The 25,759-nt window shown below is 48.4% G+C and overlaps 8 protein-coding genes across 8 annotated transcripts; 6 read left to right on the top strand and 2 right to left on the bottom strand.

Moving 5' to 3' along the window:
• Positions 1 to 3,213: 3,213 nt before the first annotated feature.
• LTR84_008918 (uncharacterized protein) lies at positions 3,214 to 4,602 on the bottom strand (the record flags this gene model as incomplete). Its single annotated transcript, XM_064852461.1, has 1 exon — positions 3,214 to 4,602. The coding sequence occupies one exon, from the start codon at positions 4,600 to 4,602 to the stop codon at positions 3,214 to 3,216; it is 1,389 nt and encodes a 462-aa protein (XP_064701436.1).
• Positions 4,603 to 8,367: 3,765 nt separating this feature from the next.
• LTR84_008917 (uncharacterized protein) lies at positions 8,368 to 9,916 on the top strand (the record flags this gene model as incomplete). Its single annotated transcript, XM_064852460.1, has 4 exons — positions 8,368 to 8,477; positions 8,521 to 8,534; positions 8,672 to 9,641; positions 9,667 to 9,916. 4 exons carry the CDS (start codon positions 8,368 to 8,370, stop codon positions 9,914 to 9,916), a joined length of 1,344 nt encoding a protein of 447 aa, XP_064701435.1.
• A 1,042-nt stretch (positions 9,917 to 10,958) lies between these two features.
• On the top strand, positions 10,959 to 12,723 carry LTR84_008916 (uncharacterized protein; the record flags this gene model as incomplete). The annotated part of the gene is made up of 3 exons (XM_064852459.1): positions 10,959 to 11,013; positions 11,078 to 11,784; positions 11,851 to 12,723. The coding sequence occupies 3 exons, from the start codon at positions 10,959 to 10,961 to the stop codon at positions 12,721 to 12,723; spliced, it is 1,635 nt and encodes a 544-aa protein (XP_064701434.1).
• Positions 12,724 to 13,232: 509 nt separating this feature from the next.
• On the bottom strand, positions 13,233 to 14,309 carry LTR84_008915 (uncharacterized protein; the record flags this gene model as incomplete). Its single annotated transcript, XM_064852458.1, has 1 exon — positions 13,233 to 14,309. One exon carries the CDS (start codon positions 14,307 to 14,309, stop codon positions 13,233 to 13,235), a length of 1,077 nt encoding a protein of 358 aa, XP_064701433.1.
• Positions 14,310 to 14,955: 646 nt separating this feature from the next.
• LTR84_008914 (uncharacterized protein) lies at positions 14,956 to 16,124 on the top strand (the record flags this gene model as incomplete). The annotated part of the gene is made up of 4 exons (XM_064852457.1): positions 14,956 to 15,070; positions 15,124 to 15,497; positions 15,553 to 15,972; positions 16,026 to 16,124. The coding sequence occupies 4 exons, from the start codon at positions 14,956 to 14,958 to the stop codon at positions 16,122 to 16,124; spliced, it is 1,008 nt and encodes a 335-aa protein (XP_064701432.1).
• An 893-nt stretch (positions 16,125 to 17,017) lies between these two features.
• On the top strand, positions 17,018 to 20,637 carry LTR84_008913 (uncharacterized protein; the record flags this gene model as incomplete). The annotated part of the gene is made up of 3 exons (XM_064852456.1): positions 17,018 to 17,048; positions 17,103 to 17,288; positions 17,573 to 20,637. The coding sequence occupies 3 exons, from the start codon at positions 17,018 to 17,020 to the stop codon at positions 20,635 to 20,637; spliced, it is 3,282 nt and encodes a 1,093-aa protein (XP_064701431.1).
• A 925-nt stretch (positions 20,638 to 21,562) lies between these two features.
• LTR84_008912 (uncharacterized protein) lies at positions 21,563 to 22,928 on the top strand (the record flags this gene model as incomplete). Its single annotated transcript, XM_064852455.1, has 2 exons — positions 21,563 to 22,148; positions 22,207 to 22,928. The coding sequence occupies 2 exons, from the start codon at positions 21,563 to 21,565 to the stop codon at positions 22,926 to 22,928; spliced, it is 1,308 nt and encodes a 435-aa protein (XP_064701430.1).
• A 351-nt stretch (positions 22,929 to 23,279) lies between these two features.
• Positions 23,280 to 25,016, top strand: LTR84_008911 (uncharacterized protein; the record flags this gene model as incomplete). The annotated part of the gene is made up of 1 exon (XM_064852454.1): positions 23,280 to 25,016. The coding sequence occupies one exon, from the start codon at positions 23,280 to 23,282 to the stop codon at positions 25,014 to 25,016; it is 1,737 nt and encodes a 578-aa protein (XP_064701429.1).
• Positions 25,017 to 25,759: the final 743 nt, after the last annotated feature.

The following is a 25,759-nucleotide window of genomic DNA, read 5'->3' as shown; positions in this document are numbered from 1 at the left end:
CCTCGAGGAGCCTTGGAAGGAAATTATACATCCGGGATCTAGTATCGCCTTCGGATGAAAAAAGTCACGGTAGCTATCGGCTAAATCGTTCGCTGGGTCACGGTAGCCTCCTGGCGGGGCGAAAGAGGCTTCGCAAACATGAATTGGCACAAATGTGGTTGGTTCACAACGAATGCTGACAAAAGTCGAAGCAACGTGGCTAGACCTTCAAACTTTTTGAAAATTGCTTGATTCTGGCTGGGTGTTTAGTGACCTTCCAAAATTTCTCGAAAGTGTCGGAACAAGAAAGAAATGCCTTGTAGCAGAGGGTTGGTTAGTGACGTTGCCGAACATGAGGCCCTCACCGGATATTTTACAAGCGATGCTAGGTACGACGCTGATTCGACCGCCAAAGATCCGCTAGCCCTCTTTCAGATATCAGTCTCCTCAATTCTATTGGTTCACTGGGAAAGCCTACAGACTACAGCCGTCCCTATCTTTTACTGCAAGTCCAGGCGTCTGGCTGAACATAAAGTTGAGTCCTCTATCCTCTGCCAACTACAGAGAGAGAAAACTCATCCACTTCCAGTTACCAGGATGAGTGCGTTGCGTCCAGACTCCTCGCTCGACACGCCTAACGTTGGTGCCGCCTCTAGTTGCTCAGCTTCTCCTCGAACCGCAGACATTTCACCTGTCTTTCAACGGGTGAACCTACGCCTCGGTTGTAATGGTAAGCTAACAAAAACTCTGCTGATGGGACGTTGAGAAATGAAGAATCACTTATGGGTGTTGGTAGTTTTTATCATTGGTCTGTCTATGGTGCTTTGCGGTTTTGATAGCTCGATTCTAGCGCCTCTACTCTCCCTCCCCATGTTCATCAAGAAGTATCAAGAAGGGCCCGAACCTTCAGTATTCAGCGTAAGATTCAACATCTTCTCTAAGTTATCACTATGGAGATATCATAACTTTGATGCCTTGCAGGCAAGAAACCTAGGCTTGATAGTTTCGGTACCAATTGTTGGTCCTATCTTGGCGGTTTTCTGTACACCATTGTGTATAAAAAGATGTGGCTACAAGAATACTTTGTTAATTGCTTATTTCATGTTTTGCACGCCAGGCTCTTTCCTCCAACTCTTTGCGCCAGATATGGCTGCAGTTGTCAGTGGCAGGACTTTGAACTGTAAGTTTCCAGGAGTTGAAAATGAGACAATCTGAGCTAAGGTCGTTAGATTGGGGGTTGGGTATCTTAACGATTGCTGCGCCTTTGTTTATGGTCGAACTGGTGCCCAGTCACGTTCGTGGGCGCACAGTTGGGTTAGCTGTTGCCACATGGCCTGCTGTCAGCATTCTCGCAACTACCTTGGTGTGGAGCACTGAGAAGCTGCCTAGTCAAATGCAGTATAAAATTCCTTTCTCGGTCCAAGCGGCTTTGCCTCTTGTTATTGGTTTGTTGACTTTTCTGGTCCCCAATTCACCTGCGTGGCACCTTTCCCGTGGTGAGTATGACCAAGCGCACAAGGTCCTCATGATCCTGCGAGGCAGAAACGAACAGGCTGTTACACAGGAAATTGCGGCGATCAAGCTAGCAGTCACAAATCAAAAGACGAGTCACAGCGAAGCCAAATTTTGGGACATACTTCGACGGCATAATCTTAAACGGACACTAATCGCCGGTTCTTATCAAAGTTTTACCATCATATCAGGCTATGTACTTGTCCAGCTGTACTCAACGGTGATACTTGTCCAAAGCAGAGTTGGAAAGCCCTTCGAGGACACGATTCTCATCTCATGTTTTTCGTTGCTCGGGCAGATATGCGGATCAATTCTAATCGATAAAGTTGGAAGACGACCAGTTGTGATATGTGGCGTTTCAACGTTGCTGTTACTCAACGTCATCATTGGCTCACTGGCAACTACATCGTTAGACTTCCAAACAGGACGAACAGCTCTCGCTGGGTCATTTATAACGTTTTCTTTTTTCTCAAACTTGACTTACGGGTCAATGTAGGCGCCTCTCATCTTTTCGGCTTGTAATCGTACTTGCTAACCTCCTGAAGCTCATATTTAGCTCCGGCAGAACTCGCCGTACCCAACCTGCGCGAGTACACTATGGGATGGAGCGTTTTCTGGTCGAATTTAACTTCATTAATTGTTACATTTGTCGTTCCACAAATCACCGCAGCCGACGCGGGCAATTTAGGTGCAAGGGCAGCTTTCATCTTCGCCGGTTGTAACATCGTGGTCTTGGTGGTATCCCACCTTTGTCTTCCCGAAACTAAGGGTCGCTCCCTTGTCGAGATAGACGAGCTGTATAAAGCAAAAGTACCATTAAGGCAGTGGAACAAGTCCTACACGATCAACAGCACCGCCTAGATTCAAATGAAAGTTGAGCTTCTAGATAGTGTGTCGAAAATCTTAGCGCCTGATCCTCTATCATGACTGTCGACATGAGTTTGAGTGAATTATGGTAGGCTCAGTAATTCCCACACCTTGAAGAGGTGAGCAAAGACATTCCAGTGTCATATGATTGGATGTTATTAAGTAGAGTTTACGAATAAAAGGACAATGGCCTAAGGTTTGAGCAAGAGAAATAGTGGTCATTGAGCTTACTAACTAGGCAAACATAGAGTTCGGTCTCTGCACGAACAGGACTGAACTCTCGGTAACGAGATTTCGACTTTCTGCCCATGTAGTCTGGACGTGACATTCCTTCAAGGCGCTCTCCATATTGCGTTCGATTGAAGGTTGACGCTTGAGAACCTCCCGCATCAGACTGGCGACTATAACTCGTCGTAACCAGCAATGATTTATCTGGCATTTGCTGTGGTCTTCAATTGAGAGTTCGGGAGTAGACGACATCTCAGCTGGCTGCAGTAAACTTCGGTCACTTTTGGAATGAACTCCTGCCGAATACTGCTTCGACTTGAAATTTGGCATTTTGACATTTAGGTCAAGTCGACGAAGTGTAGGACGTGTAGAGGGCGACAACTCATTCAATCCGGCTTTGTTCCAAGCAACAACCGCAGAAAGCTCAGCAAAAAGCTCCATAGGTATAGGGAATAGTTTGGCGGGTTCTGGCAACGGTGATCTCTATTGATGATATTTGTAGATCTTTACTCAATTAACAATCCAGACAGGATGGATATCCAAAAACTTTCATTTGATTTATCGAAAACTTTGTTTCTACGTGGTGATACCGTAGGCACGCTGCCAGATTACTCTACAAATGTGATATTAAACTCTCACGCCAATATGAACTCCCGCTTTGAATACCCTGCTGCCGACCATCAAGATGCCGCTGGCCAATACGCAGCAGGCACAAAGCAATTGAACTCCCAAAAACCCAGTGTTGTCGGACCCAAGGATAGCTCCTGCGATCGGGTTCCCAGCTAACAGACCAAGTCCAGATATGAAAAAGGTCATACCCATTCGCGTTCCAACCGCTCCGAGCTTGGGGCTCAGGTGTACGATGGTACTGGGGGGAAGAGAGACCAACGCTCCACTGAATAGACCGTATAACAGGGATATGGCTATAACACCACCCAAGTTGTGTGCCGCTGTCCAGGTGAAGGCGATGATCGCCGTAATTATTGTGAAAGGCGTAATCACGTTCAATGGACCAGCCCTGTCCGCGATATAGCTTGGAAGCAGTCGGCCAAACGTAGAAGCCGCATTGAGCATGGCGATGGTATAGAAAGATAAGTCTGGATCCATCCCAATACTCAAACCATAACCCGGCATATAGAAAAATGGGATATAAGTACCAGCGAAAAGAAAGAATGTGGAAATTGTAAACAGGACGTATGGCGGCTCTTTGAGGGCAGCCTTGTCGAATATGGAACGTTTTCCGATTGCCTTCACTCGGACACGCATAACTGCAATTGGAATGCTCAATGTGGCCAACATCATGAAACCAAGTACTCGAGTAGTCCATGGAAATCCAATCTGTGGTTGAAGACGATAGAAGACAATGGGATAGATCACCCCAGCAATAGCGGACCCGGAAGCGGCAATGCCAGTTGCAATCACTTTGCGGGTGGTGAAGTATTGAGGCATGATAGCAACCGATGGAATGAACAAACAGCCGCTCCCAACACCAATTGTAACAGCTTGAGCCAGTAACACTTCCCAATAATTGCCAGCCAGCGAAGTCATCATCATGCCAAAAACAACGAGGAAAGATCCGAAGTATAAGAGGTGACGGAAATAGCCTGCGTCGTACAAAGGGCCTGTGATAATGCCCACCACCAGCATCAAAAATGCTTGCAATGACCCAATCCAGCTGAGATTCGAGTTGGAAACTGTAGGCAAAAGCCCACCGGGAGAGTTGTAGTATGTCTGAAAGGCCCCGAAAGCATTGGTAATGCCCCAGCTGTTGAAGAATAGGAAAAACGAGCCAAGGACTTGGAGCCATGCGAGCATTCCACCATTCGGAATGGGTGGCTGTTCAGCAATTGTTTTCTCTCGTTCCAGCTCCTTCGAAACGTCATCTTCGGAAAGGGTTTGGGCTAGATGATCCTCCTGTGGTCCATAGGTGTCATGTAGAGTACAGCTGCAAGGGACGTAAGGATCACCCTGATGACTCCGAATATTCGCGAGAGTGATGTCTCTCGGCACGGTCATTTTCACTCGAGGAGGGAAATGAAGTTGCCCAGAATTGCTTCCAATGCTCAACTGAAGAGTTTGTGCTGCTCTCGGACGGAAGAGCTGCAATGCCTTTATACAAAATTCAAACCCGCTTGGGCTACATTTACCAATCAAGAACACTGATGACAGGCTTCGCAGCAAGAGTGCGGCTGCAGTTTACGAAGTCGATTAGGGAAGAAACGACGTAACCACTAAGCGATGGAATTAATCGACACCATACATTTGAAGCTGCGGTGTTTAACCTTCTTCCATTGTTTTTCGACCACGATGACGCGAGTCCGACATTACGACTGAAATTACGCAGTCGGGAAGTGATGCATGGCAGTAGGAGTAGAGAAGTGCGCAATGACTGTTATGGACGTCAAGGTCTCGACGGCTACAGGCTTAAGGTCACTGGCAGTGAAATCCCACAATTCCACCACCAAACACTAGACTCTTTGGGGATGCTAAGGGCGTCAACATTATTGGCTGAAGCATGCCGGGTCTTTTCGGTGCAAGTTGGGCGGAAAGTGTGCGACAGGTGGGTTGCAGCGCGGAAAGACTACCTAAAGAGCTAAGTACCTGGTTTCTGCCGTCATTCGTGTTGACAAACGATTCAATGCACCATACGTTTTCCGAGGGTGGCCTCTTTGTCTGAACATTCGGTTTAGACTGATTCCAAAAGTCCTCGTTCGGTCGATGCAAGAGAAGCACTGTAAAGGTGGATATTGTGACTCCTTTTTTAAGAACTCTAGGTCAAAAGCAGGGCCGCTGGGGTCTTATCGGTCAAGTGCGAGGTAAATGAGCACTGACAAAGCCTCTAGCTCCCGTTAGGACGACACGAAGTTTGGTATCGACCTCAATGTTTCTTGCTAGTTGCTGCAAATTGGCGTGCACGGTCCGTCTATTTGGCAGAGAATTTGAACAATGAAACTTCAACCGCAGAATCTCTAATGCAATGATCTCTAGGCGCTGCCATGATCAACCGTTTGCCATACCAGGGACGATCTAATCGATTCAGCGCATTGATCTGGCATACATGGTTGTTCACTTGTACCCCAATGATGAGCGGGAGCCCTTTCTGCTTCACTATCATTTTTCCAACTTCCCTAATGAAACAAGTCGTGAGAGAACAAGAATAGAGGGCCAAAAATCCTTTGCCGCGACGTGAATCGGATAGTCACAATCATTCTAGTATCACAATCAGCTCGACTTTAAATCCGGTTTCTATTTACACCTCCATATCATAGGTCACTCAAGTCAAATTGTAGTGACAGCAAATTCAGTTACGAAGATTGTCACACAATCTACCAAAATTTTAATAGGAATTGATAAAGCTAATGTCGCCTTGTACCGCGCAAGCTGTTCGGTGTGCGCCAACGCCGATTGAGTTGTGCAGTAGTTGATCTTGAGTCATATTCAAGTATAAAGCTGAAAGATCGTGGGTATGATTCTCCGCAACGTGAAAGAAGTCGTTGTGGCTAAATGAATTTATGCTGTCTTTCCATTCCATACCTGACTGGAAATGCATTGTCAGAGCATCTGCTTGTGAGCCGAATAAGCAGAAGCTCCTTGAATTCGGGTCAGAGGAAATTTGATTATGAGGATGAAGGCCAGCTTCGTGAAGAGAGGACGATGCCTCAAAGGGGCTCTGCTGGGCAGTAAAGTCGAATGTTTGCATCCATGCCCAGCTTTCTACGCACTGTGAGCATGCTCGCTGTAGAAAGCCGGCATCACAAGTATGGGGCGTTTGTTGTAAATCATACAGATCCTCTTCATCCGTCATGTTTGGCGTAGGACTATCCTGTCGTAATACTCCTAGTCTCTCCAGAATGTCATGTGTCAAAGGGTGTCCATTTCTTGTCAGCTGGAGAGGAGCTCCAGTCCAGCCTTGGCTACTCTGAGTTTTCTTGTACAGTGTTTGTACACCTGATATAAGCTGAGTTTGTTGTCTCTCTAGCATTTCTACATATCTAAAGTGGGTTAGAACAACTTATATATATATATATATATCAAGTGAGCGTAAAAGATCGCGTACCCTTTAGGATAGGCTTTATCTCTGTATTTGGTGCGCTGCCCAAACACGCATACTTCGCTATCGAGCTTGCATCGGCCGCAACGGCCTGCGCCATCGCACTTTTAACAGTAAGAGTAAGCTATGAGAGACCAAAAAGCTCAAAATTACTGACCTTCGCTTTTTTCATGCGGCACCGATCACAGGCTTTCAAAACTCTTTTCACAAACTGTCTTTTGGAAGCCGATGAAGGGACGATGTGTGTGAGGGTATTAGTATCCATAAAAGCACTAATTTCGTTCAAAACGGTCATCCAGCAAATAGACACATAAAAGTATAGTGTGAACCAATCGAGGTCAGTAGTTAATCGTTGACTATACGGCAATGAAGGATTTGAGAGCTCAACCTCCACATTTCAAATTGCAGAGTTTTGTAGATGTATATATGTAACACCCTATTCTCGCGGCATACAATCGCTAGAGACCATGAACCAAGTTTCGTACGGGTGCTTATTCAACACTGTCATCCTATCTGAGGATTTTTTGGCTTTTGCACAGATTGCTCTCAGGCGTGGCAAAAGCACCTACGAATCCCAAACAAGACAAGACGACTGTGGGTATGCGACTTGATGAATAAATCAGAGAAACAGTCTTCGGAATGGATCATCAGGATGCTCCTCTGCCATACATCAGAAGCCAGGGTGGGTCGAGTATCTTCAGCAATGCTCCACTATTAACGATCCAGTTAGTCATGCCTGCATTCAGTTCTCTCAAGCCACGCTAAACCCTCTTCTGATATCGTCCTCTCAAGATCTATTGGTATCCGCAACATGAAAAGTTCCATAAAGACTATCCGATCCTTCCTCAGAGGTTGTAATGTGATAGAATGTATGCGTAACTCAACTTATTGTGCCTCTCACTTTCGCCCTTGACTCCCTACCAATTGTGGAAGGGCCTAATGCTATCTTTTGGCTAGATAAGCGGCTAGCAGAAGAAAATTAATCACACAACGGAGCATCATCAACTGCGACGGACTGAGCGGAATGGCTGCGGCGTGACTAACTCCTGAGTCGTCTGGATAGGTTGCAGTGTCAACGGAACCGACGATGATTCGATGTATGACAAAGTTTGATGTCTACCAGGGTTGCTTCCGCTATCATTCCATCAATACCGATATGTAGAACTAGACGGTGAAAAACGTCAGATCCGAATATCCGTGGCTTGGTAGGTGCCATATAGCCGTGCTTTTCATCACAATTGTAGAATTCCTAGTGCCATAAAGATGCACCCCTAGAGCACAACTCTAGAACGAGAAGACATAAGTTGGCTTTCTTCAACACCAATAACCCTAGAAAGCAATCATGGATCGTCTAGATCAAGACCTTATCCTTGCCGAAGTCGATGCCATCAATAGTCGAGATGAGAATACGACTTACTTCACTCCAAGGGAAGTGGACCTCGAGAGAGGCTCAACGAGTTCGAACACAATGGAACCTCAAAACTCACATGTCAGTGTGTCTCTTCAAGAATTTTACGAAAAACGATCAATCGTGAAACTGTGATTATTTTACGGTCTACTGATGTGAGATTTAGTATACAATCAGTGCCTCTCAGTCACAGAGCCAGCTCCACCCTTTGGAGCTGGAGCGAATTAGTAGATCACGGACTCAGCACCTGTACACCGTTGGTCAAGGATCATCAGCAAGCGGAAGACAACGATCATTTACCACTTTAACGACTGTTACAACAATGGGAGCCGGGAAACCCTTTCCCCAGGGTGACGAAAGGGATTCTTACGTTGTTGAATTTGAAGGATGCGATGATCCCCAATATCCCCAGAACTGGCCATTTGGATTCAAGTAAGTTTCCTCCTATTTGGGCATAACTTCTGGCTAAACCTAGATCAGGATCAGTCAGTCTATGATGTTAGCCTTCATAACCTTCGTCGCGTCCTTCTCTAGCGCCATATTCTCCTCCGCTGTCAGCCAAGTATCACACGAATTCCATGTCTCACGTGAAGTCGGAGTCTTAGGTGTTTCCTTATATGTTCTAGGCTTCGCATTCGGCCCTATTCTATGGGGCCCTGGCTCTGAGCTTACGGGGCGCCGACTACCGCTAATGATCTCTATGTTCGGGTTTTCTATCTTTGCTGTTGCCGCCGCTACATCAAAGGACTACCAAACCCTTATGCTGACCCGGTTCTTTAGCGGCTTCTTCGCCGCCGGGCCTTTAGCGATCGTCCCAGCCTGCTTCGCCGATATGTACGACGATAGTCAAAGAGGAATCGCCATTACCGCTTTTGCTATGGCTGTATTTATAGGCCCTTTCGCCTCGCCCTTTGTCGGTGGCTTTATTGCCGATAGTCACCTCCGATGGAGATGGACAATGTATATTGCGTCTATCATGGGCTGGCTTAGTACAGTCTTAACCCTCTTTATAAGGGAAAGCTACGCCCCTATTATCCTTGTTGCTAAAGCCGGACGTGTTCGTCGGGAGACTAAGAATTTTGCTATTCATGCTCGGCAGGAAGAGATCGAAGTTGACTTTCGCGATCTTGTTAGGCAAAATTTCTCTCGCCCGCTTCGATTACTATTCACCGAGCCTATTATCTTCCTTATTACGATATATATGTCATTTATTTACGGACTAATCTACCTTTTTCTGGGAGCATACCCAATCGTCTTCCAACAAGTACATGGGATGGACGAGGGTATCGGTGGTCTACCATTTATTAGTCTCATTATCGGCCAATTATGCGGGGGTATCTACATCATGATCGACCAAGTTCAATATAAGAAGAAACTCGCATTGAACCACGGAGTTCAGATCCCGGAATGGAGATTACCGCCAGTCATTGTTGGCGCGATTACCTTCGCTATCGGTCTCTTCTGGTTTGGTTGGACAGGCTATACTAATAAGATCCACTGGATGGCACCCGCCGCCAGTGGATTAGTGACTGGATTTGGGATCCTATGCATTTTTCTTCAGTGCTTCAACTATATTATTGACACTTATCTTATGTTGTAAGTCGTCTCTCAAAACTTACAGCTATAACAACAATCAAACTAACCAGGGTTATCTGACCAGCGCGGCATCTGCCATTGCAGCCAACAGTCTCCTTCGATCACTCTTCGGCGCAGGATTCCCATTGTTCGCCGACCAGATGTTCAACAACCTTAAAATACAATGGGCGGGCACACTTCTTGGATGTCTCGCGACGGTCATGGTCCCGATTCCTGTTGTCTTCTACTTCTATGGCCATAAAATTCGAGGTTGGAGCAAAAAGTCGGGGAAATAAGGGACTCATGATTCCCAAAGCAATCGAGGAGAGATTCTTGGAGAAGACCAGTAGATTATCGGCGCACACTTTCAAACGGTTTAGCAATAGAATAACCGGAATCTGAGAAGGGAAGCGAAATCGCACGCGTAGTAATTGGAAGTACTAGAGGAATTGAGATCCTGAAAGGTAGCGAGCTGATGGGCAGATAATGTTATCAACAAGTCGGGGATTTATGGATGGTCAAGTGGGTAGCGGCCGCGCTAGCAGACTCCCTTCTATCTAGTCGACAAAGCTGAAAATAGAGACTACACCGGCCTCGATATACTGGATTTTTTTTTATTTCGACCTTGCACTTGAAAATAACAATTGTGGAAGTCTTCTTTGAATCGGCTGACTCTCAAGCTCTCGAAGTATTAACCTAGATATAAACCGTGACTGGGGAGTGGAAGAGGTAGGTTGAATCATCTTGTACGGAGCAAGCACACTCAGACATTGCATCCTGACCATTGAGGAGTGGTGGGTCTTCTGCATTATCCGTGAATAAATATCAATGTGTGAGAACGAGAATGGTGTTAAGAAAGGTAGTCGGCGGTTCGGATTCTTGTTAAGCTGAAGAAGGCAGATGAATCCGTGACAAGTCTTGTTAAGCACAAAGGCCTCCACTATGGGACGTACCACGGGCGATACTCGTAGAGTTGTGCTTCGGTGCCAGACCGAGCATGAGCAAGTGTCTTGACTCGAAAATGCCCAAAGTAAGATAGGTGGCTCCTAGCTGAAGCTCCACCTGTACTGTATCTTCCCCACAAGAAGGAGGCGGGACCGATAAGGCCGTCTTATCCAAACCAGCAAATTGCCATTTCCCTCTCGTACTTGTGCCCACACGGCAGATGGGTGGTGATTGTGAATCTGTAACCCCCCGTCTTGATAAGCTTGCGTGGGCAGCTTGATCAGTCTCAGTCGTTAGCCTTTGGATCTTGCTGGACAATTGCAATAAATCCCATGCTCGTAAGTCCATTCCCACAACGCGGTTGCTACTAACCCTTTTGACTGACCTTCCACGATGCTGGTTGTTCCTGGCACGAAAGTTCCACCTAAGTTCCGTCGCGTCTACGGAGGTAAGGGTAGTTCACCTACTGAAGGAATGCTGTCATGGAGCGTCTCAGTGCTAATGGCCTTCAGGTTGCGAAGGGTGTCGGAGGCGTCATATCCGATGCGACAAAGGCGTTACTAGCTGTAGGCAATGTGTAGACAAACATGTCGTATGCCCCGGCTATGCAAGAAAATTCACCTTCGTCGAGGGGCCTTCGGCCAGGGCGAAGAGGAGGCTGAATCTCAAAGCCTCAGTCAGCAGGGCCGCGGTGGATGATGATCTGACAGGTAGGAGCAATATCTCACCCACCAAAGAGCCATCACCTTCTCGCAGACACTTACCAGTTCTCCCTATAGCTGTAAATGTTTGCAACAGCGATGTCGGCGATGAAGGCGGCAAAAGGCTGAGAGAAGAACAAAATGAAGCTCTCAATGCGCCGTACACCCTCACCGCGTCTACATCGGTCCCATGGCCAGGATTCCATAACGAGTATTCCGAACAGAGTCGTAGGAAATACTTTCTTGACCACTACTTTGACAAAATGGCCAATAGCTTCCCCATCATGGAAGGGCCGACAAACCCTTTCGGCGAGAATTTTAAGCAATATCTCTTTCAAAGTGATGCCCTCACTTTCGCCATCATGTCGATGTCAGCAGCGTATCTCGAAAAAATGGCGTATGCATGGCAGTACCGCGCCATTGCCCTCAAGGTGATGCAGAGGGATGCTCGCCAACAGGCCTATTCGGTGGAGATGCTAGCTGCAATACTCTTTCTAGGCACCACAGAGACAAGTCGTGTCTAGCGAGAAAGCCTAGGTACTGGTTATAATTCCTCGGCCATTTGCTGACGATTCCGCTTACAGTGCTGGTTTGATGCGGCAAATTCGAGTTCACCGCACCTCCTTGCCGCGAGTAGGCTTATGCTTCACACCATCAAATGTGGAATAAAAGTCCCGCTGTTCTTGACCAACTTCCTCTGCTGGTTCGGGACGCTGATGAGCTTTGTTTCTGACAACGAAGACCACGCTCTCTCATCATCGACCACATACGCGCTGTGGACGGCAGGGGTGCCTTACTCGGCCCAAGACGGGGCCAGTACCGAAATTGATCCCCTAGTCGGCGATTGGGGAAATCTGATGCCTCTTGTTGCAACAGTCGGGACAATCGCGAGGCAATTAAGGAGAGGAAGCAATGAAAGGGACGTCAAGAAAAGAATTGATCATGTTGAAACATGCCTGCTTGAATGGGGTCGCCTCGGGCAATCGTGCCTCGAGGAGCGTAATCCGCATGATAACACCTCAGAATACCACAGTCCTACAGATTTCGACAACATTGCAGAGGCCTATCGGCTGTCCTCTCTATTGACTCTGTACAATTTCTGCCCTCGTTTACTACGGAAACGTGTCAGCTTGCTCAACGATGGCGAAGTTACAACTGAGATTTTGCTACGGCTGGCTCTGTCGACCACCACGCTGTTGCGGCATATTCCTGCTCAGAGCAGACTTTGGCGTGTGTGTTCGCTCCCAATTCTCTCAGCCGCTCAATGGGTCACAGAGTCTTCGGATCGAGACTTCCTCCGGTCGATGACGAACATTTCGACGCACAAGACTCGGCTTTCATCAATACATTGTGTCCGAAAGTTACTAGAGGATGTCTGGCAGAGGAGAGATGCTGGGTTTGACATATGGTGGATGGGCATATTGGACGAGGGCGGAACTCCAATCCTGATCAACTGAATCACGTCTCACGCCTTGTAGTGTTTCCTTCCGGTGTTGAGGGACTATTCATGTCTGTAACGTGATCTAGGACCCCGTATTCTGGCTATCTATCGAAGTAGCAACAGCGCAATTCCAGGTCATGTCGTTTGTATTGTGCGTGTTCAAATTCGATATTCTGGCCATAATAATGATGATCTGGCACATCCACTTCAGACTCAGAGCTGAAACTGAATTACGAACGAACATGGACCTGGCCGTTTGAGCGAGAGTATCTGGACCGCTGAGTGCCACTCGCTATCCAAGTACCAGAATTTGGCCCTGTCTAGAATACGTCCATCCCTTGTGGATAGCACTGTAATGGACTATAGCCGCGGGTTGGGACGAGGTCCCACATTACCGCCTGGGTGTTTCTTGCTAGGTGAGACCCTGACCTCAGATACAGTAAGAGAGATTAACTCTCCTTTGCCTAGTCCTCAGCGTTTCATGTCGGGGACAATCTTAATGTCGTAGCCTCTGCGGGAATCTACTCAACTCCCGGAGGGGATTTGTTCTCGGGCTTCGAATTTCGCTTTCTTTGCACGTCGCTTTTGCTCACGTTTAGAAAGTGGTTGGTCGTCCTCGGTGTTCGGGGTGGTTGGATTTGTTGATTGCGTGGGGTCCATGATCGTCCCGCCATTGAGTGAAGTTGATGATGCTTTCCGTTTTGAACCATTGGGAATCGAGATGGGAATAGTTGCCTCCTTCTTTGATCGCGGGACAGTTGGTCCTACAAGAGCCGTTCCAGGTAAATTCGCCGTGGGAGTCTTGGTTTTGTTTGCAGCAGAGGTAGATGCTGTCGTCGTCGCTCCTGAACTATCACAACTAACCGCGCCCCCATCGATGATATCGACCACACCTCGGAAACTTGTTCGCTTCAAGCCGGCCAGTCTCACCACTTTGCCAGCTTCCTCACACAATGCCTCCTTCCCTCGCTCTTGACCAAGGCCCCACACTTGAGCAAGATTCATGACATCGTAAGGTCCACGCACGCCCAGAGCGTTCCTGGCTTCACTGCTTAGAATAATGCCCCTCCCGCGGGTGGCCCGGATTAGAGAGCCAGCATTTGCGATCAAATTCCTGCGCGCATCGTTGCTACTATGCCCACCGGAAGCAGGGGAGGGTGAAATGCCGGGCGAATAGCAGATCTCGAGTCGAATACCTCGCTGCAATGCCGAGGAGACGGTCTTGAACTTCAAGATGAAGGGAAGGCGTTGGCTAAAATCGAGGGAAACGATGTCGCAGTCAAGACTGTTACAGCATAGTTGAAGAGCCTTCTCGTTGGTAGGCCGTAGAGCAAGGAGGTCATAGTGGGGTAGAAAAGAGCCCAAGCGATGGTTTTGTGTTGCATCAGAAATGGTAAGGGTCATGCGAGTGAGGACCTTTGAGATGGATTTGGGGATGGAGAGTTCAGAGAGCGGAATAGATTGCGGTTGAGGAGGCAGTTTTCCGGTTATGGAGAGTGAGACTGCGACCACAGTGTAGCCGAGCTCTGCATGGAAGGCGAGTGTGTTGGACAGGTCGGAGTGATTGGTGGTGTACGGGACGTTAAGGTCGTGGAAGGGCATATTGATTGAATGGAGGGGTGACGATGAGAGCCGCCACGGGTGAGAGGGGCAGGGATTTCATGTTGTATGGGATAACTGTTGTGCGGTTACTAGTTCAAGTCATCGTTGTAAAGTGTGAGCGACAATCAATGCCATCGCAGTCTGAACTGGAGTTGTAGAAGAAGACTGCCAGTGGGAGTCGAATTATTTTTGTTCTAAAGCGGCAATTATGATAAGTCTCAAATGGAGAACAAAATGTTGCTGCTATTAGGTCACACTCAGGCAGTGAATCACCCACCAACTGCAACTCCAACTCCAACTCTATCGAGACGCACCCACCATGGGACTGGCACCACTACAACGGGCAGTACACGTCTACCTTTACCCTATACTACAATTCCAGTATTAGCAAGCAAGCACCCGTCTTTTTTCTCATCTCTTCATCCCACACCCTTCCTCAACATTCCCAGGTCTCATACATCTGGTGCGCATTCCGAAGCTCACCACTGCGCCTGAGGCCATCGTACCCCCTCCATCCAGTGTGCACACCATCCACATCCGCATCCAGCCTTCTCCGTCGCGGGCACAAAACATCCACTACATGACCATTTCGATTGCTTGATCTACATATTTTCCAAAATCGAGCAGCTCCTCGTCACTCGCCACCATGGCGCGAGTTTATGCAGATGTCAATGCAAACATGCCCAGGACATACTGGGATTATGACTCTGTTGCCATATCGTGGGGTGTGTTGGAAAACTATGAAATTGTGAGGAAGATTGGTATGTATGGCCGAGGGCGGAGTATTGAGTACATATCTAAAGAGATGACCCAGGAAGAGGCAAATACTCTGAAGTATTTGAGGGCATTAACGTCGCCAACTATCAGAAATGTGTCATCAAGGTCCTCAAACCCGTCAAGAAGAAGAAGATCAAGCGCGAAATCAAGATCCTACAGAATCTGTCTGGTGGTCCCAACATTGTCGCATTGCTTGACGTAGTGCGCGACAGTCAGAGCAAAACTCCCAGCTTGATCTTCGAGAACGTCGATAATACAGACTTTCGCACGCTCTACCCGCGATTTGTGGATTATGATGTGAGGTTTTACATAAATGAACTGCTAAAAGCCCTGGACTTCTGTCACAGTAAAGGCATCATGCATCGGGATGTCAAGCCACACAATGTCATGATCGATCATGCCAAACGAAAGGTAGGTCTATCCAGGTCCTGCACATTTGGTTCCCACTGACGATTCATCTCAATAGCTGCGACTCATCGATTGGGGTTTAGCCGAGTTCTATCACCAAGGCACCGAGTACAATGTGCGGGTAGCATCACGGTATTTCAAAGGCCCGGAACTCCTGGTGGATTTCCAGGAATATGATTACTCATTGGACATGTGGTCCCTTGGTGCCATGTTTGCATCCATGATCTTCCGCAAAGAGCCCTTCTTCCATGGAAACAGCAATTCAGATCAACTGGTCAAGATTGCAAAGGTTCTTGGAACGGACGAGCTCTTTGAGTATCTCGACCGATATGACATTGAACTCGACGCTCAATATGATGATATTTTGAGCAGATTCCCCAAGAAGCCCTGGCAAAGCTTTGTCAATGCTGACAATCAACGCTTCGTGACTCCCGAAGCCATTGATTTCCTGGACAAGCTTCTCCGATATGACCATCAGGTAACCATCTTTTTTTTTCATATTCTTGATGTCTTACTCATCGAATTCTCTAGGAACGTCTTACAGCCCAAGAAGCCATGGCACACGCGTACTTTGCACCGGTGAGAACAGCAGCACAACAGCAAGCCACGAACACAAACCATGTTTCTTGAGTCAAGGAGATATGTGTTTGACTATTCCTGAGCGGCATCAAGCTATGAAAAGAACAGCACCAAGAAATCACTACATTGTTGCTACGGCGAGGGACAGATCCGATACAGCTTCCGATCAAGAACAAGACGCCAGTCCCCGAGACCCCTGGTAACAGTGGAAAGGCATCAGCAAGCCATGAATGCCTGTAAGATGTGGGTACAAATGTTGATGACGGTGGTAATGATTATGATCGGGATGGTGATCATGAGTACCTAAGTGAATGGCATGACATGACAGAGCAATGTAGCAGGCGCATTGCAGTGGTCGGAGTACAATAGATTGAAATTCATCAGCCTACAGGTCTAGGTGGAGTGGTGGCCAGCTAGCATAGAGGGAAGTTCACATTGACCTAGGTAGTATCCCGGAGGAACGCTCAACTCCCATGTCCAGAGTTTAATTGAATTCAGCTTCACTGTTCTGAGCAAGAAGACCTCGACCTCGACCTCCTGTCCACATAGGAACCTGACGATGCCACTCAGGCGCTCAACATCACATTCACCTCAAGGTCTTGGCATTGAGATTAAGATCCAAAAAAGCGGCGGCGAAATGAACCTAAAACGGCAGGGAGTGTGCTTCAGTCGGACTCATAATTGTTACCCCGGATGCACTTTACTATCACAGCGCCATCCATGACTGCTCCCAAGGAGATACTAGACTTCCACTTCATTTCTCTTCCTATGAGTCACTTTGCTCTATTTATCTTTGATTTCCCGTAACTCTAGTGCTCGCCCTCCCCCCAAACCCCTCATAAAAGAATAGTCGTCTCCCTCGCCGCAAGGCTTTGCCAGCGAAAATACTTATCAGGTCATTCCTGTTGCGCCCTCCTGCTTGGAGACGGCTACTTCGTTTCAACATGGCCTTCAACGCCGCCTCTCACAATATCAGTCGGTCAAACCCTACCTTTTCCTTAGGCTATCAAGGCTGACTCTCCCACTTAGCCGGTGAGCCAACTGGTTCTCCTTCTGGCCCCCCACCACCTGTATCTTCCGAGACTACTTCCGCTGTTCAACAAGCCGCAAAGACGGATTCGCTCGGTCAGAATGTCCCCGGCAAGGATCAGCAAGGTAACGAGAAAGGCCAGACTGTAATCGGGGAAGCAGGGAAGGAGAAGACTGCCAAAGAAAGTACGCAAGATACCACCGATCCGCCTCATTGATGCCCCAACGCTCTTTCGCCTCTTTGCTTTGGACATGTTCCGAGACCGCCTTTCCCTGCAACGAAAGAGTTATCGGAGAGAAGAACAAGTACCGGAGCGCCAATTTATCATGGTGTTATGACTGGGAAAGTACTTTATATACTCTACCGAAATTGACTGGTAGCTTCTGCAATGTCCAATCGCTTAACACACCTTCCCAATCATGCTACCGTTCGCTGTGATGCAATGAGCCTGACGATTTTGAATCTATAGTCGAAAGAGACCGCAAAAAGGCTGAAAAGCTCGCCAAATTCCAAGAGAAACTGTCCAAGAAGGCGGCACCCGCCACTGCAGCCCCCAAAGAGGTCAAGGAAAAGAAGATCAAGAAGCCTGCTGCTGTCGATGCATATGAACCCCAAAAGATCGAATCTGATAGGTATGATTGGTGGGAGAGTAGAGGATACTTCAAGCCTCAGTTCACAGAGGACGGCAACATCAAGCCCGAAGGCAAATTCGTTATCCCCATTCCTCCCCCAAATGTCACAGGCTCTTTACATATGGGCCATGCTTTGACCAATGCCCTTCAAGATACCATGATTCGTCACGCGAGAATGCAGGGAAAGACGACCGCCTGGATTCCTGGTTGCGACCATGCTGGAATTGCAACCCAAACTGTGGTGGAAAAGATGATCTACAAGCTCGAAGGCAAAACCCGACACGATATCGGTCGTTCCGCTCTTCTGGAAAAGATCTGGGAATGGAAAGAGAAATATCATGCCAATATCACCAATCAACTGAAACGACTTGGTGGTTCCATGGATTGGAGCCGAGAAGCTTTCACCATGGATGAGAACCTTTCTCTAGCTGTTCGAAAATCTTTCATTGACCTCTACGATGAAGGTATCATCTACCGCGCCAACCGACTTGTCAACTGGTGTTCAGCACTCAGTACCTCCTTATCCAACCTGGAGGTGGACAATAAAGAATTGAAGGGTCGGACCAAACTAAAGGTGCCTGGGTACGACAAGATGGTCGAATTTGGTGTGCTTACGTACTTCAAATATCCCATCGATAATGGTGATGACTCGCACAAGACCTCCACATCAGCAGACCGATTCAAAAGTCATGAGTTTATCGAGATTGCTACTACTCGTCCCGAAACAATGCTAGGTGATACTGGCATTGCTGTGCATCCTGCGGACAAGCGATATGAGCATCTTGTTGGCAAATATGCCATTCATCCATTCCTGCCTGATAGGAAGATCATCATCTTCGCAGATGAAGAAGTCGAACGAGAATTTGGTACCGGTGCCGTGAAGATCACACCCGCCCATGATCCTAATGATTTCAACAAAGCCAAGAAGCATAACTTGGAATTCATCAATATTCTCACTGATGACGGTTTGATGAACGCTAATGCCGGTCCTTACGAAGGTCACAAGAGATTTGATGTGCGGTATGAAGTCATCACTGCACTCAAAGAGCTGGGTCTTTATACCAAGCAGGAGGACAATCCAATGACGATTCCAATGTGCCAGAGAAGTAAAGATGTGGTTGAGCCAATTCTCAAACCCCAGTGGTGGATGAGTATGAGTCAAATGGCACAAGAGGCTGACAAGGCTGTTCTCGATGGAAAGATCCTCATCAGACCTGAATCCGAGTCACGCCGTTTCCATTACTGGATGCAGAACATTCAAGATTGGTGTATTTCTCGACAGCTTTGGTGGGGTCATCGAGCTCCCGCTTATTTCATTGAGCTTGAAGACGGAACCAGCGATAACGCTGAGGGCAAGTACTGGGTGTGTGCTTATGATGAGAGTGAGGCTCGGCTCAAAGCAGAGAAGAAATTTCCTGGCCAGAAGTTTTCACTACATTGGGACGAAGACGTACTAGACACATGGTTCTCCAGTGGACTGTGGCCCTTTTCCACTCTGGGTTGGCCCAAGGAAACCTCAGATCTGCGCACACTCTATCCCACAGAAGTGCTAGAGACCGGCTGGGACATCTTGTTTTTCTGGGTAGCTCGAATGGTGATGCTCGGCCTCAAACTGACCGGAGACGTGCCTTTCACCGAGGTTTACTGCCACTCTCTCATCCGAGACGCCGAAGGACGCAAGATGTCCAAGTCCTTGGGCAACGTTGTGGATCCTCTCGACATTATTCGGGGTATCACACTTGAAAACCTTCACAAGCAACTCTACTCAGGCAATTTGGATGAGGCCGAGGTTGATCGTGCGAAGACGTACCAGAAAACTGCGTTTCCCAAAGGAATTGAAGAGTGTGGTGCCGATGCACTTCGGTTTACATTGGTGAACTACACCACAGGAGGTGGTGATATTGCCTTTGATATCCGAGAGATTGAGGCGAAGAGAAGATTCTGCAACAAGATCTACCAAGCAACCAACTTCGCACTAGGAAGACTGGGGGACAAATTTGTGGCTGATGCCAAACCCACGGATAACAAGCCCAAGTCGTTGGCAGAGAAGTGGATTCTCCATCGACTCAATCAAGCTACCAAGGAGATCAACGAAGCCATGGAGAAGCGAGAATTCTCGATCGTCGCCGGTACCCTGTATCAGTACTGGTTCAATGTGCTCTGCGACACATTCATTGAGAATTCCAAATATATTCTCACACCAGAGGCAGCAGAGGATGAGAGACACTCCGCACAACAGACGCTATATACTGCTCTGGAGGGTGGTCTCTTGCTAATGCATCCCATCATGCCATTCTTGACAGAGCATCTGTGGCAGAAGCTGCCTCGCCGCAATGGTGACACTACCGAGAGTATCATGATTGCGAAATATCCAGCCTTCACCGAAGTCCTGGACCAGCCTAAGGCAGCCCAGGAATATGAATTCATCATGGACGTTGCTGCTGGAGCTCGAAGTCTTTTGTCTCAGTATGGATTCAAAGAGCCTGGTGATATTCTCATTCAAACCTATTCAGATTCGGCTTATAAGACGGCCTCGACTGAACGAACGTCGATCAGATCTCTTGGTGGCAAATACGCAGGAGAAATCGAGGTGCTCGCTCCCAGTAAGGACTCGACCCCACCAGCAGGTTGTGCTCTACAGAGCATCAATGCCGATGCCGCGGTTTATCTCAAGATTGTGGGACGGATAGACATTGATGCCGAGTTGAAGAAACGCCACAAGGGAATTGAAGATGCGAAGGCCAAGATCGAGAAGCAGAAGAAAATCATGAGCGGCGCTGGATGGGCCAAGGCGAGCAAGGAGACACAGGCCAAGGAACAGGAGAAGTTGATTGATGCTGAGAGTGAGGTACAGAGATTGGACGAGGCAGCCAAAGATCTGGAGAGGTTGAAGCTGGAATGACGGAGTGATTCGACGAAACCAATCTTGTAGGGTGTCGAGTTGCTATACCATTCTTGTTATTCTATGTAGTTTAAAAGAAGCGGACAATTCATAGACAGATTCGAATACAGCTGTTCTATTGTTGACTGCTACCTAAGGTGTACCTGAAGATTATCTTGTGCCTTGCTCGTACATTTGCACACCAACTTACCTAGGTAGGTAATTAGAACCCAGGGCCAGGCCCCTACGGCGGCAGCGACTCCGAACTGTCCCGGGCATGACATACTTGTAAGCTCCTTCGGCATCAGGCTCTCGCCTAGCGACATCCTTCTGGTTAAAACAAGAAGCTAGCAGGCAGTACTCGGTACCTGGTGCCTTGCCCACAATTCTATACTAGTGAGGTTGAATTCGGAAAAGAATTGTTAATTGCTCTTCTTCAGTTGGATGATGTGATCCACGAGAGATTCGAGTGTCAATCATTGTTGACAAGTTCTCTGTATCAGCGCCATCTTCCCATCCGTCTGTCGTTCCAAGGATCAGCACAACCACAACCATGGGATGAAGCAGGAAGAATTGTTGTTTGCAGCACCCGAATCTTTTTTCGCCCTCTTGCTGGCCCTGTTCTTTTGCTCTTGTTTCTGAGGCTGCAGTCTGCGCTGAGCCTCCCTGCGCGTCAGCCGCCCGCAAGCCCCCAAAAAGATCTCTCCAAATGCCGCTGACGCATTCCATTCGCGCTGCCACGCGACACTTGTCCTGTCACTCTCACGTTCAAGTTCGACCATCATACAATTATAAACATGTTACTAAATATTTACATATGAACCTCCGCCACCAGGCTACTTGCCTGCATACATATTGTTCGCTTTCCATATTCCTCCGTCGATCACCTTCTCCAGCTCTCCTCCTCTCCCATACCAATACCCATCTCCTAGCCCCTAGGATCATCATGTCGTCGACACAGACACAAATACGAAGCCATGCAGGGCACTCCCATGGACACGGACACGGGCATGGTCACAGTCATGATAACACATATCTCACATCCAGCAACAGGAACGATGCAGGCGTCAAGATCACGAGGATCGGGCTGTTTGTCAACTTGGGTATGGCAATAGGAAAGGGAGTCGGAGGCTATGTCTTTCATTCGCAGGCACTGATTGCCGACGGCTTCCACGCCTTGACCGATCTGGTGTCCGACTTCATGACCTTGGCCACAATATCCTGGTCACTGAAACCTGCCACCGATCGATTTCCCAGTGGCTTTGGCAAGATTGAAGGCTTGGGTGCCCTTGGTGTGAGCGGTTTACTTCTATTTGGTGGTCTCGGTATTGGTCTTAATGGCTTGGATGCTCTATACACTCAATTCTTCCTCGAGACAGCTGCTCACGCCCACGAGCATGCGGAACATTCACATGGGTTGTTCTCCTTCCTTGGACATAACCATAGCCATGGGGGCCATACCATTCCCAATCTCAATGCTGCTTGGCTGGCTGCAGGGTCTATTGTTGTCAAGGAATGGCTCTACAGGGCTAGTGAGTACCCTCTCCGATCCTTGCTTGAACTCCACTGCTAACACGAGGCAACCTCCAGCTATGAAGATCGCCCGCGAACGTAAATCATCCGTTTTAGCCTCGAACGCAGTACACCACAGAATCGACTCTCTGACCAGCATTGTCGCACTCGCGACGATCGGTGGTGCACACGTTTTCTCGGATGCTTCATGGCTCGACCCTGTTGGTGGTTTGATCATCTCTGCTATGGTTATTCGCGCAGGATGGGGTAATACCAAAACAGCCCTTCTGGAGCTCGCAGATGTCACGGTGGATGACGAAGTCAAGCTTTCCGTGAAGAAGGCAGCCACCAAAGCTCTACATGGAGATATAAAAAAGGGCATTGAAGCGGTCCAGCTAGGTCATGAAGTGGAACTCAGAGACGTTCAAGGGATCAAATCGGGTCAGAACTATCTGATTGACATCGAATTGGCCGTCCCCAAGACTTTTACCCTGGAGCAAACCGACATCATTGAGAATGCCGTCCGTGGGAGAATAGGGTCTAAGGTTCGTGGCGTTCGAAGAGTTCGTGTCAAGTTTGTCCCCATCGAAGATACAACATCTACACTTGCCAGCGATTTTATCACCACGGATGTAAGTCCCAGAAGCAGTCCTGAGCCTGAAGTTGAGGATGAGAACGGAAACGGAAACGGACATAGTCATGGTCATGATCATGATCATGGCCACGCTCACAGCAATGGGCATGCGCATCATGCAAACGGAAATACGACTCGCTCAGCTCAATCCAAGAAGGAGAAATGAGTATTTCATCTATTGAAATAATTACGTTATCTTTTGAGGTGGCACCGCCGCACAACGAGTCTTACCAAAGACATTTGGTACAGCAGTCCGAAAGTGGTATTACCCAAAACGATTCAGGCTGATATCATCCGCCAAGATGACCACCGGATCCTTTCCCGACATGCGACTCTACTTCCTGACTACCACTCTCATGTCTGGAGTTGTTCTTCTCCACATGTTTCATCACGCCCGAATTATTTCTTCAACAAAGTCTTGACTACCTAGGTGCCGTCTATTGAGAAACAACGGAGAAGCCTTGTCTGGTGCACAGGTCACATACACCTCCGGAAAAAAAACAGGTCTAATAGCATAATGTCGAACAGTCCTCTTTACTTGGGCTTCGACCTTTCTACTCAACAGCTTAAAGGATTGGTGGTCGATTCCAGTCTCAAGAAAATCCACGAGGCCAAATTTGACTTTGATGCAGACTCCAAGGGTTTCAAAGTCACCAAAGGTGTACTTGTCAATGAAGCTGAGCATGAAGTCTTTGCCCCCGTGGCCCTGTGGCTACAAGCAATTGATACTCTTTTGACGAGGCTGAAGGATGATGGTCTGGACTTTTCACGAATCAAGGGTATTAGTGGTTCAGGCATGCAGCATGGGAGCGTTTTCTGGAATGCTGACGCTGAGCAAATACTGGCGCAACTCGACCCGAATAAATCATTACAGTCGCAACTCGATGGGGCATTTGCTCACCCGTTCAGTCCGAACTGGCAGGATGCCAGCACACAAAAAGAGTGCGACGAATTCGACGCCGCTTTGGGCAGTGAATCTGAGCTAGCCGCTGCCACTGGAAGTAAAGCCCATCATCGATTTACGGGTCCACAGATTCTTAGATTTCAACGAAAATATCCTGACAAATATATCAAGACCGTGAGAATTACACTTGTGTCATCTTGGATCGCGACGATATTTTTGGGCAAATTCGCCCCTTTTGATATTTCGGATGTCTGTGGAATGAATCTTTGGGACATTAAGGCTGGCAAATGGAATGAGAAATTACTTGAATTAGCAGCTGGTCCCGCGGGTGTTGAGTCGTTACGGTCGAAATTGGGAGACGTACCTGAAGATGGTGGTTGTCATCTCGGTTCCGTGTCTTCCTACTTTGTGAATCGTCATGGTTTCAGTCAGGATTGTACGATAGTGGCATCGACAGGTGACAACCCTGCAACTATTCTCGCATTACCACTTCGCTCCAACGACGCCATGGTATCTCTAGGCACCTCTACAACCTTCCTCATGTCGACATCAGAGTACAAACCAGATCCGTCTACCCACTTCTTCAACTCCCCAACCACCGCCGGCCTCTACATGTTCATGCTGTGCTACAAGAATGGCGGGCTGGCACGCGAGAAAGTCCGCAACGCCATCAATGCCAGCGCGTCTCTGTCGGACCCAAACGCCTGGGAAGAATTCGACAAGCACCTCCTGTCCACCCCACCACTCGCTCAAGAATCCTCCTCGGCACCAATGCATCTAGGCTTGTACTTCCCTCGCCCAGAAATCATCCCCAACCTCCCTGTGGGCGAATGGCACTTCTCATACGACGCCGCATCCGACAAGCTCACCCGCACATCCACCGTCCCGGGCACGCCGCACTCGGATGCGCGCATAATCGTCGAATCTCAATTCCTCAGTCTCCGCCTACGGTCGCGTGACCTGGTCACAGCCCCCAATGCCAGCTTACCCGCTCAACCGCGCCGCATCTACCTCGTCGGTGGCGGCTCACGCAATACCGCCATAGCGCGCGTCGCGGGCCAAGTCCTCGGCGGGTCCGAGGGCGTGTACAAACTCGACGTGGGCGAGAACGCCTGCGCGCTCGGCGCCGCGTACAAGGCCGTGTGGGCAGTGGAGAGAGACGAGGCGAGCGGCGAGACGTTCGAGGCGTTGATCGGCAAACGCTGGCGTGAGGACGAGTTCGTCGAGAGAATCGCCGACGGCTATGATGCCGAGGTTTTCGACAGGTATGGTGCTGCCCTGAAGGGGTTTGAACGCATGGAGGCCGTTTTGTTGGCCGAGGAGCGCGACAAGGATGGCAAGAAGGTGTGAGTGAGGCCTGAGGTTGTGTTATGGGGTCGTCGCGTCTTTGGTTGAACGGTGATGCATTGAAGGAGGACCGAAACGTGTGCCAGTAGTAGTGTAGTAGCGTTCTGTGTGGCCCTGATTCAGCTACATAGATCAAATTAAAGACAAGAATTAAAATATCATTCAGTCAATCTATAACCGTCAGGAAATCTATCCATGCTCATCTGCCTCGCTGGGCACTCCTCTACTGATCACAGCCCTATATCACAGACTATTTTGTTCAGCATCGACGCATCGTCGTCGTGGACGTGGTGTTGCGCGGCACGATGGGATTGCTAGCTGGACGTGAAGTGGTTTGACATACTCGTACATAAATGGCTAGTCAATATAGGTACATAGGCAGGTGGGTATAGCCATGACTCCAAGGCTGACATTCCTGAAGCTCTTGGTCGATGTGTGACGTTATGGTATTTGATGCCAATGGCAAAATCTCAGCATCGATCTCAGGTCTGGCGTCATGCACTTTCTCTGCCGAAGATTCGATTCCAGCACAACCTTCACATAGACATTGGCTCATGTATGGAGGCGCGTCACCTTGTCTTGCTAGATTGCCGTGCTGCTGTTGACTCGATGTTGTCGTTGTTGTCCGCTGGCATGGCGAACGGACTAGAAAATCCCTATAACGACCACCGACCCGCCTCTTGGATGACCTACAATATGCTCATGGCCCATCACCATGGCGGTCTCGAGCCTCAATGACGCCTCTC

Source organism: Exophiala bonariae, assembly GCF_035927105.1.
Source record: "Exophiala bonariae strain CCFEE 5792 chromosome Unknown scaffold_34, whole genome shotgun sequence".
In the NCBI taxonomy this organism is placed as follows: domain Eukaryota; kingdom Fungi; phylum Ascomycota; class Eurotiomycetes; order Chaetothyriales; family Herpotrichiellaceae; genus Exophiala; species Exophiala bonariae.
This window is presented reverse-complemented; position numbering and strand designations above follow the sequence as displayed.